Here is a 17,740-nt window from a genome sequence, read left to right as displayed (position 1 = left end):
TTATGCGTTCTAGAAAGCCAGTTTAAAAAATCATAGTGAATCGTTCGTAATACAATTTTTAATACACAGAGGCGATAACGAGCAATCGTTACAATATTGTAAAATATCACAACGTTAATATTCATCGAAGGAGATAGGGGAAAGGGGAAAAGGTCGAGGCCTCGCGAACACGTTAAAAAAAAAAAAAAAAGGAATATTAAACTATTTTAATATTGCAATTTATTGTCATGGAAGTACCGGAAAAATCATGGCGGCCATAACGATAAATGCTTTTGTCTCTCCTATACTTCTAAAGAGCTAAATTAAAAGATTAATAAGGAACTTTGGGGGAACATTGGGGGCCTGAAGATGAAGCTTCATTAGTTTCATAGTAGAACTGTCCTTGATGTTCGCTGAAGAATTTTAGAACAAAGAATTCCTCCGTCTGAAATTCATACGTAAAGAATTTCTGTAGCATCTGGTTTACTTAATTCGGAATTAAATAGTTTCAATTAATTTTGACTGACTAAACATTTTAATGGGGGATTCTAGAGGCCAAAATAAGACGAAAATCAAGAATACCAATTTGTTCATGGAGGCTTCGTTAAATAGTTATTAATGTTTAAAATTCCGCCCGTTCTGAATTTTTTTCTCGAAAATGCGCAAGATTTTGAGGGTATGTCTATTCACCAAAAATGATTATAATTGACGCCTGCAACCGAAAATAATTTTTTTAGAAGGATTTGAAATTTTTTTTTTCCGTCGAAAAATTTCACACATTCTCGAATTTTTTTCTAGAAAGTGGGCAGGATTTCGGGGGTATGTCTATTCACCAAAAATGATTGTAATTGACCCCCGCAACCGAAAATAATTTTTTCAGAACGATTTGAAATTTTTTTTTTTCGTCGAAAAATTTAGGCACCCCCCCCCCCTGTCGATTTTTCTTAAAAATTCCTTTTTCATTTGTAGTAATTTTATTTGACGCCCTACAGAAAAGTTCTCTAATACTTTTTTGTAGGTACCCATGAGCTCTACTTCAGAAAAAAGTTTCATTGAAATATATTCACAATTGTGGGAATTATGGCTGTTTGAATATTCGACCATTTTTATGGGGTTTTTCTCATTTTGCGGGCTCAAGGACCAACTTTTCGAATATTTTTGTGATTTGTACATATTCTCCGCCAAAATACGCGTAGTTTGCTTTTTTAAACATTAAAATCGTCCAATCCGTTCAGAAGTTATGACGTTTTAAAGATTCGCATGAAAATTCGGGCAGACATTTCTGGCCAGAAATTATATTTTCGGTAAGGAATTTTTTTCTCGAAACTGAGTAGGATTTCGGGGTTATGTCTGTTGACCAAAAATGCTTGCAATTGACCCCTGCAACTAAAAATAATTTTTCCAAAACGATTTGAAATTTTTATTTCCCGTCGAAAAATTTCACACCTTTCGGAATTTTTTTCTCGAAAGTGGATAGGATTTCGGGGGTATGTCTATTCACCAAAAATGATTGCAATTGACCATTGTAACCGATAATAATTTTTCCAGTACGATTTAAAATTTTTTTTTTTCGTCGAAAAATTTAGGCAACTACCCGATTTTTTTTCTCGAAATTGGGTAGGATTTCGGAGGTATGTGTAATCACCAAAAATGATTGAAATTGACCCTTACAACCGAAAATAATTTTTCCAAAACAATTTGAAATTTTTGAATTTAATTGTTAATAACTCCATCAACAAATTTGTATTCTTAATTTTCATCTTATTTGGGCCTCTAGAATCCCCCATTAAAATTTTTCTCAGGGCTGGTCGAACACCCTGTATAACATTATTCACACGTTTATAAAACACTATGCATTGCAAACAAATGCGATACAAAACAAAAGCTCGTGAATATTTAAAATTATCTTGAACTAAAAATTGAGGGATGGAGGCAGATGTTAAATGAAATAAGTGGTATATGTAACCTCTTCAAGGACAGCGGATGCACGTAGATTAATTATAAATGAAATTCCCATGTGTAACAATTTTACTCAATTTTATAGAAACCGATTCGTCCCTGAAGAGGTTTAAATGATATAAGAAAAGTATACTCCTACAACTGTTCAACTCCGATGATCAATATATTAATACAAATATATAGACGTTTAAATTATCCACATTTTTCTGCGTTAAACATTTTTTTTTCTCGCGCCTCGTTTGCATTTCGTGACGCCCCCTGCTTTGGAAAACACTGCTGTAGGGGGAGAACGGGTACGATCGGACCGTCACAGGATCTATCGATCGTTTCGTCCGTTGCTCCGTCGATTGTGCGATCCACGTCATTGAATAAAGTCTCTCTCCTAAGGTCTAGCGTTCGAAAACGGTCGTCGCCTGAAAATAATTACCGCTGTCCGCGAGAGCCTCGTACGTCCAAGAAGGGGGAATGGAACTAGGGAATCGTAAACAACCATAAACGAACCTCGCGAATACTGTTCTCTGTTGCATACACACCGCAACGAAACCGTAAGCCACTCACAAAATTATAAAACATCTCACAGAACTCGGTGAACGTATTTCGTTCGCAGTATTTATTATTTAACAATATAACCTACTAACATTATTGCAAAACAGCATAAATACGAGTCAATTTCTTATACGTTACCACGAAAGAGTTGCTCTGTATACTTTTTAATATACAAAATCTTTCTACGAATCCTCGACTTAAAAAATAAAAACCACCAGAAATCTGGGAATATCTTACAGTTCAGTGGCGGTATGTAACAGGACCGGAAGCGAACCTCCAACGTTGGGGAAATCACCGAATCGTCCGGGAAGTTCAGGGCGAAAGCAGATTTGTGCACACGATTACTAGAGCTTCACACTTTTCTTTTTTGGCTTTTTTTTTTTTTTTTGCGTTTTGCGTCATTTCGTTTAGTCTACGTGGAATCGAGGGCTGGTCGCAAGGATCCAGGAAGAGAGTAACGCTCGTTCTTTTTCGTTTTTTCGTTTCCTAAAGACTTGGTTTCTTTTTTTTTTTCTTTTTTTTTATATATATATATATATATCTTTACACCGTTTCGCACGGCGTCCTTGCGCCGCTGGAAGTATTCGCCGCTCCCCTCAAAGTTTCAGGCACACCTATATGTATATACAGAACGGTTCCCCGTCTTCTCGCTCTGCCGTTTCTTTCGCTTAGGTTTTTAGTTTGCTCAGCGGCGGCGCTTTTCGGTACGCTGGCGCGGTTACAGATGACTCGAGAGAGTGATCGGGGGGGAAAGAATTACGGTATCGTGGGTAGAAGAGATACATCGAACTCCCCGAGGCCACGCTCGACCGATTTCGAAAGTTACACCGGGACTCGGAGCGCGCGTGAAATGTATTTTGAGTCACTCTTTACACGTTCGGAACAAACGACGACTAACGAAAACAAAAAATCGATAATCAAGCATTGAAGCGCTGTAAAAATTTTTGTACAATTTTAACAAACCATGACCACGTTCATGCTCGAGTTTAACTGCTTTGAAAAACGATGTTTAACACTAGGTTTACGGTACGCGTCGATTTGACGCATTCAGATTCTAAACTTAAGGAGGTATCTAGACTGTCAATTTCACGGCCCTTTTTGTGATTTTTTTTTTAATGATAGATAGGCTGTTTTGTACTGAGACTTTGTAGATATATTCATTCATCTTATAAGCATGTACAATATTTTTTTCATGGAAAAATATTAAAAATCGTGGGAATTATAACTTCTTATTTAATGGCTCTTTTGGAAAAGGTGCTCCAATTGGCTTCCAGGATTCCAGATAATTTGAAACAGCGGGGGTTAAAGTATCTTCATAAGGAAGGTTGTAGTTATAGCAGGAACTAGGGAGAAGTCAAAATCCTGATAAATAAAGAAATGGCGACGCGTCCTTTTGTCTTTAGCGTATCGAAAAAAATAGTAAAACTCAATATTTTTTTTGAATCTCTAGTTCCAGCTATAAAGGCGCGTCTGCTGAATATTCTGTCCAAATTTGAAGTCAATCGGTTTGCTAGATCTTGAGATATCACGTAAGCCAGTTTAAATGCGTTTTTTAAAACAAGAAGCTATAACTCTCGCAATTTTTAATATTTTTTTATGAAAAAAATACTATACATACCTGTAAGACGAATAAATATATCTGCAAAATGTCACTGCAAAAGAACCTACCTGTCGTTAAAAAAAAAATCACAAAAAAAGGCCGAAGAAATGACAGCCTAGACAGCAATACTCCATTAACGTTATAGGACTCATAAATATTATTTGTTAGTAATTTATGTTGAATTGAATTGATGTAATGATATGGATGTATGCTCTAATTAAAAGAAAAACTGCATTTTAATGCAACTGTCAACGTAGCGAATTACAATAAAAAAATGTGCAACGAGTGTCCGTAAACCTAGTTAATCTAACGTTTTAAGGAACGATAACATTTGTTTTCCTTCAAATTATACGTTAGATGCAACATTGTAATTAACAAAAACCGCATTTTTAGAAACAAATCCAATAAAGAAAACTGATCACTCGTGGTTAACTCGAAAAATATGAGCGTTAAGGGGTTAAATATAGTCCAAAACCATGGGACGAAATCCGATAAAAAATTGTCTAGAACACCCCCTTAAAAAGAGTCGCAACCCTACTCTACAAAGTAACAAAGAGGAAGTCGCGTCTACAGCGATTAATCTAGAGTGTGGCGAGTGGCCTTGACCAGCCAATTGATTTTGTTTGAACCACAACGTCCCGAAACATATAGAAAATTATCCCCCCTGTTGATTATCGACGCTCGAACGGTGTCCTAGCTTTCTCGCCTCGTTTTCTATCGAGTTCGCTGTATCTCTTCTACTCGCTACACGCGAATAACACCAGCCATTTACCTACGTAACAATTACTAACGGCTATATATACAACGAATCGCTAATGCAGACGCCGATTGCACCGGAACGAAAAATCGAAGGCGAGCCTTGTCCCGTTTTGTTTTGGGCGACGAGCGGAGAAGGTGTCGGGCGAGAAAGAGAGAGATTTAGAGTGTAATAATTAGAGAGTAATATCACGGAAAACGTCCAGCCTCGAGAATTAAATAATGTGGCACTGTTTGTTGGGGCCGAACCTCGTTCCACCGACTCGAAGAGTGTCAAAGCGAATTGGAATCGCAGTTACCCGCGGTTAGGGGGCACGATACGCAACAGTTCGACATCTCCTCGACGCGGCGCGACGTTCTTTCCTCTTAAAAACTGATCCGCGAACGAAACAACAGCAGCGTAAAATCTAAAAAAATACGTAATCGGGGTCCCCGGGGGGCACGTCGCCGGGGACCGCGCGCGACAATATATTACACGGAATACTATAAAGTGGGAGGGCGTAAATCCGAGAATAAAAATAAATACGTCTTCGTAAACGCCGGAGACATCGACGCGTGTCCGCGCGGTTCGCGAGCGAAGAGAAGAACCGAGTTAGTTAACATATCTGTATACGTTTACGGAAGATGTCGCGACGGAAACGGAGTACTCAGTTGCCCCCTTCGCTCTTCGATGTAGTTCCAAACGATAAACGTTATTATATAGACACGATTGCCCGAAGTAAATAAATTTCTATGGATCCGGAGACGAGCGGTGCTCCGTTTCTCGCGTGACATCCTGTACATTAAATTGTACCTTAAACGATAGCGAACGCGAGACGAAATCAAATCGCTTTAGTTCTTATTTTTCTTTTTTTTTTTTGTACGTAACGCTCGACGCCTTTGGGCGACTCGCATGGTCGCTTTCAAACGGGGCCGTCCTCGATCCGTTCGTCGAGGCGTCGAAAATGAACGTCGAAGTCCACGCTATTAGTAACTACTGATCGTTCCGCGGACGACAAAGGAACCGTGAACACAGGCAGAAATAGAAGCGTCGTTGCGCGCACGCTGTTCGACGAATTAGTTAATATTTACGACGCGAAGCAACAATTTTTAACATCCTGATATCGCTGGGCACTCGCGACCACGGACGGGCAGAACTCTTGTCCGGATACGAATTTCCAATAAAGTGAAATGAAATTAAAAATGTTGTCAGGTCGCCAATAAATTGCTACATGTTCTGTTGGTTGTCTATCGTTGGAACAAGGATTTCTGCCCAGCTCTGCTCGCGTAGTGGCTTCTCGCGACTTTTGTATTTCTCGCTTCGCTCTCTTTGTACAGCTACGCGCGCTTAGCAGAACACCGTAGTCTCTAAAATATTTTATCGACTAATGTCTCGCCTCGCTCGAAGCACGCTCGCGGGGGAATCATTGTGCTTCGACTTCAACGGAAGAAAATACGCGCGGCTTTCGAGTCCTCGTTTGCGAACGCGACCCCGGCGCTCGTTCCTCTTCTTAGAGGCGTCCTACCACCCCTTCCCCCGCCTATCGTTTCGGACTTCGCGTCCGTTCAACGTTCGATCACCGTCTTGGAAACTGAACAGAGTCAACTCGAATTTGCTCCGGAAAAGACGAGTTTTTAAGGGAATATTTATATAGAGTGTTCAGTCACCCCAGGGAAATATTTTAATGGGAGATTCTAGGGGCCAAAATAAGACGAAAATCAAGAATACCAATTTGTCGATGGAGGCTTCGTTAAAAAGTTATTAATATTTAAAATTCCGCCCATTCTGAATTTTTTTCTCGAAAATGCGCAAGATTTCGGGGGTATGTCTATTCACCAAAAATGATTGTAATTGACCCCCACAACCGAAAATAATTTTTCCAAAACGATTCGAAAGTTTTTTTTTCCGTTGAAAAATTTCACATATTCTCGAATTTTTATCTAGAAAGTGGGTAAGATTTCGGGGATATGTGTAATGACCAAAAATGATTGTAATTGACCCCCGCGACCGAAAATAATTTTTCTAGATCGATTTGAAATTTTTTTTTTTTGTCAGTCTTTTAATTAGATTTTCGGTAAGGAATTTTTTTCCCGAAAGTGCGTAGGATTTTGAGGGTATGTGTAATGACCAAAAATGATTGTAACTGACCCCCGCAATCGAAAATAATTTTTTCAGAACGATTCGAAATATTTTAATTTCGTTGAAAAATTTGTCCACTTTCTCGAATTTTTTTCTCGAAAATGCGTAAAATTTCGAGGGTATGTCTGTTCACCAAAAATGATGGTAATGGACCTCCGCAACTGAAAATAATTTTTTTAAAACGATTCGAAATATTTTAATTCAATTGTTAATAACTTTTTAACGAAGTCTCCATCAACAAATTGGTATTCTTGATTTTCGTTTTATTTTGGCCCCTAGAATCTCCCATTAAAATTTTTCCCAGGAGATGAACACCCTGTATAAAAAATTTTCTGAATGATCGAAGTTGGTTACCACCTTTCTTGGATGTTGGAAATGTTAATTAATATATTGTTAAGGAGATTATTCGCAGCTTTGAGAATATGTTTGACAAGCCTTTGCTATTCAACTGTGTAAACTTTTAGTCGAATGTAAATGTACGTAAGGATTATTCAACCAGATCAAATAGAAAAAGGTTCACGGATGCTTACGTTTGGTCTTTTCAATTTTGGTTAAAACTGTTTAGAGACGCTGCTCGAAATTATCAGGCAATCGCGTTTCGATATTCCGTGTATTTTAAGCGATAATATTTTTACCGCGCGTCTGGCTAAGTAATATTGAAATGCTACAAAAGTTTAATATACAAGTATCAACGCAATTAACGAATACAAACTTCCGTTTATAAAACAGTTTGCATTAAATTGTAGTTACTATTACCTGTTATTTTCATATGGAATAAGCGACCCATCCACTTGTCAACGATCAAGGTTCTACCATATGGAATGTTAACGAACCTCCGAGTCACTTAGAAGGTGATGCTGTAATTATTTCGAGCAGCGTGTCGCTATAAATTACACAGTACAACTGTTGTCATTCTGGTAAACACTGCGAGAAGTCAAAACAACATAATTGCATCAGAACCTGTTCCAGAAAATCTTTTTGCACATCTCGACACTTGGTCTATCAATACACTTTAAGAAAATATTTATCCTCACAATTCTTGGAACTAATGCCTAACTGCACAGTGCAGTTATCTGAGCAGTGCTCGATCATACACTCCGAGACAAAAAGATAGCACGTCTTACATTTTTACAGTTTCGTATTAAAAATTGATTGAAACACAAATTTTATGTTATTACGCATGAATTCTGCAAATGAAAACGTAAATATTGTGGTATGCAAGCGGAACAAAATGACAGCACAAGTACAAAATCTACATTTCTCAGCTGTATATGAGCTACGGAGTAACAAAGGTCGAACGTGAATCATAATTATTAAAGTGCGTAGTAAGACTCTGTTATTTAATTTTTGTTACAAGAGGCAATATATTAATGAAAATGGGCAGAGGAAAGAACCTCAGTGCATACTGAAATTAAAGGATAAGCGGTATTCAGTGGCCCAAATATCAAAAGTTACAAACAGAATTTGTTAAAAGATCCAGAAAATGATGGGAAAAGAAAAATAAACGGGCAATACTAAATTCAAAGATGACTGCGAGACAAATTGCACACAATGTTGGTATAGACGCTAACGCGAAGAACGTGAGACGCGTTTTAAAAAAGTGCAAACATTCAGCAAGAAAAAAATTGCAAAAGAAACCGCGGTTGAATAAGCAACATAAAGCTAATCGTCTGCGATTCGCGGAGAAACATATACATATGAGGGAAAAATGGCGAAAGGTCAGGATGGCCTGAATTATTATTATCATGATTTAAGGACGAAGCAACAAAGTCTGAGCCGTCGACAAATGGCGGCTGATGATTTGGTCCGGTATTGGATATTATGGGAACATGGACATACACTTTATTAGTGAAAAATTGAATAGATAAAGTTATTTTCCAGCATGATAACACCGCAGTTCATACCGCAAAAAAGATACAAATTCTAGACTGGCCAGCAAGATTTCAACATTATTGAATAAGAATGATAGGCAATTTAAGACTGTTATGGATTTAAGTGTATTCAGGAGTGGAAAAACTTAACACTGTAAACTCTAAAGGAGGTGCAACGAACTACTAAATAGAAAATATCGTTCATAGATTTGTTAACATTTTAAGTTTCTATGTGCTATCATTTTGTCCCGCTAGATTTTGGCAAAAGTACAATTTAAATAAAATTAGATGGATAAAGTTCATTTTACATGTATCCGTTAATAAATATATTCTGAAATAATGAGCAGGGACAAATTTCGGTTGCAATAAATCAGAATTACGGAAATCTTAATCTGTGCTATCTTTTTGTACCGTGGTGTACTCGCCTTTCCCGGCAATCCACGCAAACAGGAAGTGTTCCCAAGCTTCTAGGCGGCGAAGGATCTTTAAGAAGAAGAAAAATGAATTGATGGGAATCGGTGATCGGTTTTAACGCGACTCCGGAAGCCGCGAAGCACCGTAACGTCGGGGAGTCGGCTACGAAACTAAACAAACGATAATTTCGGGGGCAACGGGCGTCGGGGGTGTAGCATTCGCGTCGCGTTTCGTCGGTGTTCTCCGTCTCGACGATTCCCTCGTCCGGCATACATCGTAATCGCTGTTCCTCGTAACTACCGGGGCTCGCTGGCCTCGTAGACGAGCTCTGGCACCAGGGCCAACGAGAACGTGGCGCTGGCTTGTCTTGCGTACTGCCTCCTCGTCACGATAGCTTCGTGTTACCTATTGTTCTCCTCCATCACCACCTGCTTGAACACACCCGCGGGCATCTGACTCTTCACCTCGTGGCTACCGAGCGCTGTCGTCCCGTCTTTCGCGATGAACAGCTGAAGCCCCGTCGCTGTAACAGCGCAATCACATCAAACGTTTCGCTTGGACCGAGTTGTTAAAAATTACGTAACGTTTTTGCTATTAGGTAACCGCACGGACGCGGTTGGTCCCGCCTCTACCGTTTCAGTGACTTTGAAAATATGTCATAGACGGGTGTTTTCAGTTTTTTATTCGTACATATTATAGTAATTCTAATAGGATGGCGTAACCAGAGAGCGGAAGGTGTGGATGAAACGTACTCTCGGAGCTCTCGAGATCCGTCTGCTCCAAATTCGTTGCTTTGATTAGCTCGTCGATGAGGGAGTCCGGATTCGGCCTGGTGACCTCGACCCTGCAGAGCACGGGGTTCCCCGTGCCGTCCTCGGCCTTTTTCCTGCGCTCCAGCGCGGCCTTTGCCCGGTCCAAAGATCCCGTCTCGCTGAGACCGGAGCCGCCGGATGGATTTCTGCGAAAACAAAACGATGGACCGTAATAATCGCCGAGGTTTCGTCCACGATCGTTAACAACGTCTGTTTGTCCGAGCACTGGCGCGAAAAACAGGGTACCCTTGAATAGCGTTCCCGGCTGACGCACGAGCGGCGAAAAAACCATGGGGGATCAACGGTTGGCCGTTCAAACGAGCCGTGATTACTGGAAACGTAAGCACACCGCACGTAACGACGATCGGTGAATAAATTTCGTGCCAGTGCCCGGGCCTCGCGACGCCGGGAGAATCGAGAAAGTCCATCGGCAAACTCTGGGCGACACACCGCGTGCAAACACGAGCACGTTCGAAGCAAACGGAGTAAAAAGAACAGGGTACAAAACATAAAGAGATGACGAAAGGAGCGCGTCTTGGTGCTCGAACGCGAACGATACGAACGTAAAGGGGGTCGTAAGCGTGTAGAGTCCTCGACGCACGCTGTTCGAGATGATTTAAGCGCCGTGGATACATACGCGTTCTGGGACGAGGATCAAGCGAAAGAATGTGCGCAAAAAGCAGCGAGCTTCTTTTCTGGGGTCATGTGATTCCCATGCAACGGTGCAGCTGCGATTAATAATGATCGTGCGCCATGAATCGAGCCGAGGAATCGTACCAGACCTGTTTTATCGAAGTCGATATATTCGTATTGTTATATTAATAAAATTCAGCGTAAATTGTCGAACGATGGATCCATACGATATTTGGCACCAAGAGCTAATTTTCGACAGGCCCGGTCCAAGTTCCATTTCTAACAGAAACGCGTACCGCGGCACGATTGCAGGAAGTTTCCACGAACGACTAGGTAAAAACAAAAAAACTGTTTATCAATTTACATGGACAGTACGAGAACTATAAAGTAGACTCTGACCGCTTGCACTGTTACAGTGTATTCGATAAGGAACGTGCTAGCCGTTCGCGGAATCGTGAATATGGAAATCCAACACTGGGAAAAGAAACGCGAACGCAAAAAGTTACATGACGTTGTATAAACCGTAATAAATAATAAATCCTGATTGTTTAGTCAGCTGTGCACAACAACATCGTAAAAAATAAATTTCCAATCACGACGTTAGTCACGTTTCGCACTGACGTCGATTGCAAAAGCGTTCGTCGATGGAAGGATTTTGTAGACCAGTCCCCATAGATTTTAAAAAACCAATTATTACAAGTAGACGTATTAATTTATACGCTTCGAATTTAATATATTTCACGTTACAAAAAAGAATTCGAAGCTGAGGAACGTACATTCTTTCAGTCTTCTATAGAATAATAATAAAGTACTTTAAAAATTATTTCACTTATAGAAAACAGAAACTGGAAGAATGTGTACTTTTCAGCCTTCTTTTTTATACGTTCCCCTGTGAACTCGTTTCTGCAAAATGAAATATATTAAAATCACATCTAAACACTTGTACTTGAACAAATGTATACAAGGGTGTTTGGCCAACCCTGGGAAAAATTTTAATGGGGGATTTTAGAGGCCAAAATAAGACGAAAATCAAGAATACCAATTTCTTGACTGAGGCTTCGTTAAAAAGTTATTAACAATTAAATTGGAAAATTTCAAGACGTTCTGGAAAAATTATTTTCGGTTGCAGGGGTCAATTACAATAATTTTTAGTGAATAGACCTACCCCCGATATCCTACGCACTTCCGAGGAAAAAATTCCTTACCAAAAATCTAATTAAAAGATTGACAAAAAACAAAAATTTCAAATCGTTTTGGAAAAATTATTTTCGGTTGCAGGGGTCAATTACAATAATTTTTGGTGAATAGACCTACCCCCGAAATCTTGCGCATTTTCAAGAAAAAAATTCATTACTGACGGAACTTTAAACGTTAAGAACTTTTTAACGAATCCTCCATCGACAAATTGGTATTCTTGATTTTCGTCTTATTTTGGCCTCTAGAATCCCCCATTAAAATTTTTCCCACGGGTGACCGAACATCCTGTGTATACAATAAAATGTTACTAATTATGGTGTTCTTGAATCGATCTTTTACCTCTAGGGACTGCTCTATTAGACAGCATGTTCATTCCAGGGAACATTTAATACTCCATTAGGGTTATTAATCACGTTTCTCTTTGGCCGTCTGGTTAAAACGGTCAACGATTTCGCAGACATAAATTGCAGCGAACCTTGCACACGGAGACATGGAGGACTCTGAGATTCCTGAAAGCCTTTGGGCAAACATTGACATAGTTTTTATACGTTCATTATCATTTCGTCAATTAGCACTCGTCGTTGGAATTTGTCGGACAGTTACCACCTTACGGACAGATTATTAATAATTCTCCGTTCTAAGAATCACCGAGTATATGCACACTTTAGAATGACGTATGATCGATGCAAGTTGAAATACAATGTAAAAATATCTTCTGTTCGTTTTATGAATAATTCTTTCAACATGAAACGCTAAATATGGTCGGTGGATTCATAGTAAGCCAATAAAACTATGTAATCTAATTCGTATAGACAACTGCATTCTAATTCGATCTAGAAATTTACTTCTTATCATTTTACCGCAACCCTCTAACCTCTAATTTTTTGTCATCCCGTAATAATAACTCGTAAATCCGAAACCTGTTTCATTCCTTAATGCAAGCATCATTAATTATCTAGGACTTTTAATCCAAACCATATTTCAATATTTATTTACAATTTCTGATGATAATTGACTTCAGCTTTTTTCACTAAATAAAATAAAACATGATTAATGGTATGTGACGAACATTTTTCTAACCCGTACAAAGGTTATCTTGCCTCCATAATTATTTATTACTCTGACCTTTCGATCATTAACAAAATAATCAAGCAAGTACTTTTTCTTACTATCAATATTAATTTTTTCCTTCTTTTTCTTAGCGTGATAACAACTCGTAAATCCTCGACTCGTTATTTAGTCATTCCGTTTATCCTAATTCGAATTTACATTTTTTAATTTAAAACGCAATAGTCCGCAAGGTGTCGACGTCGACCGACGCGTACCGTTTCCGTCCATCGTTCGATTCACGTGTCTCCGTGGAAAAGGGCAAAAGCTAAAGAAAACACTAAGAGAGACAGACACACAAACGAAGGACAGATTAAGAGACGAAAGCATGGACTGACGGTGGGGTTATGCTGTTTCGGTGCTGGGAGCTCGGTGGAGCGACTTCCGGTACCCCTAAGGAGGACTCCTCGGAGTCCGCTGGGCTGGTGGCGACCGTAGCCAGCTTGCCCCCCGTCCCGTCCAGCAACTTCCGGTGGCCTCCGCCAATACCCCTGCAAGGATTCACAAAGCCATCCAAACTGGAAGCAAAGCTACACCTCCTCTCTTCTGCGCTCTTCGTTTCATTCTCGTTTCCCTACGATCCGTTCAACCACTTTCGAACCAGAGACGGCAAAACTTTCGTTCCCAACAATTGGAATAAAAACTCCAGTTTGAAGCTGTTAAATAACAAAACAGTTACACAAATTTTCATCTGGATAAAAAGTTTGCTCATCTCTGGATCTAGGATGTAAGTCGCAAGACTGCTTCGACAGTTCGGTTGCCGGAAGCAAGGATTTGGGTTGCTATACTCGGAGAGCTACAGAGAATGCTTCTAGATGAAATTCAGATATAACGATCAGAGTTTTACGAACGTGCCCTCAACTATTATCGTTTCAACTATGGTCAGGATTCGAAACTAATGGCTACTATCATAAAAATGCAATCTATGGACGAGGAATGGTATTTGTTTATATCGTGAATATCGCTCGGATGCATTCTTCGTAGCTTCCTGCAGTGCCATTGAACCTAATACCAAATGGCAAAGTGTCTCACAGATTTTTTTAACAAGCCACCGTTCGACAGACGAGTCAGGAAGAGATAAGACATCTTTTCACGGATTTAGTATTATCCGAATATTAACATTTCCATCGAGTGTTCTAAAATAACTTATGACCGGTAGTGTACGGTTTGATGTACAGTAAATTGACTTTGTTCCGCGACCAGTTCCATCAATTTCTCCTATCATATTTTATTGAACTGGAGACCCTCGTATTTCCTCCGTGTTCAGTCTGTGCAGGCATAAACGGATTAAAATCAGCGGCTGTGAAAGCGTCATGCGAAATACATCCTCTCTCCACCTCCATAATATATTAACTGTATTCTAGAGTCACCCTCCACGCGTCTCCCTTCTCGCCACTGACCCGTTTCCGGATGTATTCCGTTAATATTTCATCAAGTGAACTTTTTAAAACAAACACTGCCTCCGGTTGGCTGGCAAGAAATTGCACAGGCGCTATGGAAACGCAAATTTCGAAATTGGAGCGCTGACTCCAATGGGTCCACTTCGCGCCAACTCTAATTCATTCTTAATTGCAGATTTGCTACGTTTCTTTCTGTAAACCGAGTTCCTCTGATTCGTCGTTGAATTTCTGTGGGCAGAAATTGGCAGAATTTTATTCAAATAAAACAGTGTTCAGATTCGACTATATGTATATTATTATGAAATTCTTTCAAAAACTATTTCTTTATTTTACCAATTACTAATTATTCTATTATCGAAAGAACAAGTTGGCAGCGCTTGGACCCTTGGCGCCAACTCTGGAGCCCCATCGACCTGCATCTTAACGAATTACATCCTTCCTTAAGTATACGTGTTACGTGTTAAATACAGTTGCCCTTAAGTTGGACCTTAACGCGATACCTTACTGGTATGCAGCGACGACGGATCAACTAATCGCGGTTTCCACGAACGCAACAAAGCTTCCACGAACAAGGCGCAGGGTGTAGCTAGGAAACAACGGATTCAGACTCTTTTGAACGATCGTTAGCCACCGACAAGCAATTCTCTTTGACGTGGTTTCCGTGAGGAATGAAACGCGTCGTAGACGATCGCGAATCGTGTGGAATTTAGCATCTCTAGTAGACTCGTGGTTAACGGAAGCGAAGCGGTAATCTCGCAAGCTAGTGTGTTGTGTAGCGGTGAGAATTTGACATGTTTGATCGCTAATGTTCGAAAATAACCGAGGTTACGGAATTCTTGATCGAACAGGTCTCTGTAAGCATTATATTACAAAGAAGAAGATCGTGTGTTCCTAACGGAATATAAAACAAAACAAAGGGACAACGCAAAGGAAGCAAGTGGTTCCCCGCTGAAACACAGAGAGAGGAAACGTTATTTATTTACCGATTTATCATTTATCAACGATTTTAACGTAACCTACGGGATACAATGCGATATCGAGGAGCCCATCGAAGCAATGGCGAACGTTAACAAGGAATAAAGTATAACTTCGGCGGAATCGTACGCACAAAATCACCTCGAAGATGGGAATACAAGGTGCCCCACTGGAAACAGACCACATCTATTTCAAATACAGAGAAACATTGCTCATGAAACTCAACTTCGAACATACTAGGGTAATAATATTTTCGAGCGTTGGTGTACATTTAAATTTCAAGTCTCAAGAAATTTAAGAACAAATACAATACAGTAACAATTTGCTAGATACAGTAGGTACTCCTCAATACGTGAAAGGACTAAAATATCTTAAAACTTAACTCTTATTCTACGAACCGTGTACTTAAGAAACCGTATGCAACGGTCACCAAATCGTAAAGTACAAACAGCTGAACGACTCTTAGTTAGTAATTTCTAGTGGGGCACCCTGACAAGACCAGAGGGGGCGAGGAACGTAGCGAAAAAGACTCGTAAAAGAGTAAGTTCGTTGATGAGTGAAACCTACCTGAGGGTTTGAGCGGTCGTCGCGGAACGTAGCGAGGCTCTGGGGTTATCGGGCCTATGAAGAGGATCTGGGGAGGATACAGCCCTGGCCTGATCTACCAGTCGCAAAACCGGGCTGGTCTTGCCCTTCTCGATGCAGTCGCAGGTCTTCGATATGCTTCTCCAACCTGGCTGACCGATTCTCGGCTTTGCGACCGGCGCGATCGCGACGCTACTGTTCGGTTGTTGCCCGTTTCTGTCCTTGGACGTCGACCGCGTGGCGTTAAGCTCGTTTCGCGCCTCGAAGCTGTTCCTCTCGTAATTCTTGCGCGAGTGTCGCGGCACGTCCTGGGGACCGGGCACCCTGAACACACCGGCGTGATCGTCGTGGATGTCGCCGGTGTCGTCGAGACGACCGGCGCTGTTCGCGACACCGTTTCTACGCGACGACGTTCGATCGTCGTCCTGGTCGTTGGACGCCATACGTACGGCCGCGACACTCGTTCTCGCCCTGGTCGAATTACGCACGTCGGACTTTCCATCGCGGGACGAGAGTGGACTCGACGCGGACCAGAACCGGTTACGTGGATCCAACAGCATCAGGGAAGACGTGGAAGGGGACTCGGTGGTTTCGAGACAAGTCTCGGGTCTGTGGGGTTGCTGGCTGGCGGACAGATTCTGGGAAGGGTTGGGGATGCGCGGAGCCCATACCGGCCAGGAGGGTGACCTATAAAGATCACAACACAAATATTCAAGCATGCAAAAATTATAATAAACTCGCGTATTTGGCGACACGCCCGTAAATACGGAAGAGGGGACAATGCAAAGGGTGGAAAAGAAAACAAAATTATGTACGGGAGCGTGGCCTGTAACGGGACGCGCGGCCTGTCAGCCATTTGTGGCCATCGGACAAAAACAGTATGGGTATCGATCATCGTCAATACCAATAAATTTTTGTCCAGAGGTTCTTCTCCGGCTGAGAAGCCGTGCATCGCGGTACGGGATACGCTCTTGTATACGCGTGGGAAGAGAGAATCCAGAGTCTCTAGTCAAGGATTAAAAAAAAAAATACAAGTGGTTAAAAAAATAAGTTTTCCTCGGGCAATCCTGATGCTTTCTCGTTAACAGCGGTTTGTCGAACGCGGGTTGGATCCGCGATAGTATAGTTGTAGAGTTGTGCAGCGTAGCGAATGGTTAAACGCGAGCGTGTGTGTACCTTTTGTTTTTGTTAGGCGAGATTCTGCGGGTATCCCAGGTTTTAATAACCAAATTTTGCCTGTGTGCTCCTATGGGACTAAATAAATCACCGAGATGTTCGCGTAATATTCTTTTTACATTTATTCCTATAGAGTATACCGATAAAGTTTGGCCATTGAAACCTTGGAAACCCTACAGAAGAGAGACTATGGCAAGATACAGAGTCAAGCGCAGAGTTTTCGCAGCGAGATAGTGAACGCGACCGATTAATGTGTAAAATGGCGATTCGAGAAGTTGTTAGTGCGATTGTTAAGAGCACGAACGTCACGACGATCGTCCGCTGCGTCTTCTGCTCGGTTATCTCGCGATTATTGAGCCGGTCGTTCAAGCAACTGTATTCTTGTTACCGAGTCTCCTCCATGAAAATCCCATATAGAACACCATGCTCGCCTATCGTCTAAGCGAAACCGTGAAAGTTAGAGAAGGTTACCGATCATTCTTAATTGAGAGAGCTCGACAGAATGAAGCACTCTTCGAACGGCGAGATAACAAGCGATTAATGGAGTCGCGAGAGTACTCGAAATGTTCTGTGTTACTGGAAGTACCGAGAAGAGAACTCTGGACACGGTA

General features: G+C 40.9%; 1 protein-coding gene across 3 annotated transcripts in view; it reads right to left on the bottom strand.

The window, feature by feature from the left end:
* Window positions 1-3,018: 3,018 nt before the first annotated feature.
* LOC143344679 (uncharacterized) overlaps window positions 3,019-17,740 on the bottom strand; it is a 79,127-nt gene continuing 64,405 nt past the window's right edge. For 2 of the 3 annotated variants that reach the window (XM_076770951.1, XM_076770953.1), the window contains exons 7-10: window positions 15,936-16,640; window positions 13,332-13,484; window positions 9,997-10,202; window positions 3,019-9,767 (exon numbers count right to left, since the gene is read on the bottom strand). In XM_076770951.1, the coding sequence (XP_076627066.1) occupies window positions 9,646-9,767; window positions 9,997-10,202; window positions 13,332-13,484; window positions 15,936-16,640 (1,186 nt within the window). In that variant the 3' untranslated portion in view covers window positions 3,019-9,645. The remainder of the gene's footprint in view (window positions 9,768-9,996; window positions 10,203-13,331; window positions 13,485-15,935; window positions 16,641-17,740) is intronic. The other variant, XM_076770954.1, reaches the window with a different exon arrangement.

The sequence above is a fragment of the Colletes latitarsis genome, chromosome 8, assembly GCF_051014445.1.
Source record: "Colletes latitarsis isolate SP2378_abdomen chromosome 8, iyColLati1, whole genome shotgun sequence".
Taxonomy (NCBI): domain Eukaryota; kingdom Metazoa; phylum Arthropoda; class Insecta; order Hymenoptera; family Colletidae; genus Colletes; species Colletes latitarsis.
This window is presented reverse-complemented; position numbering and strand designations above follow the sequence as displayed.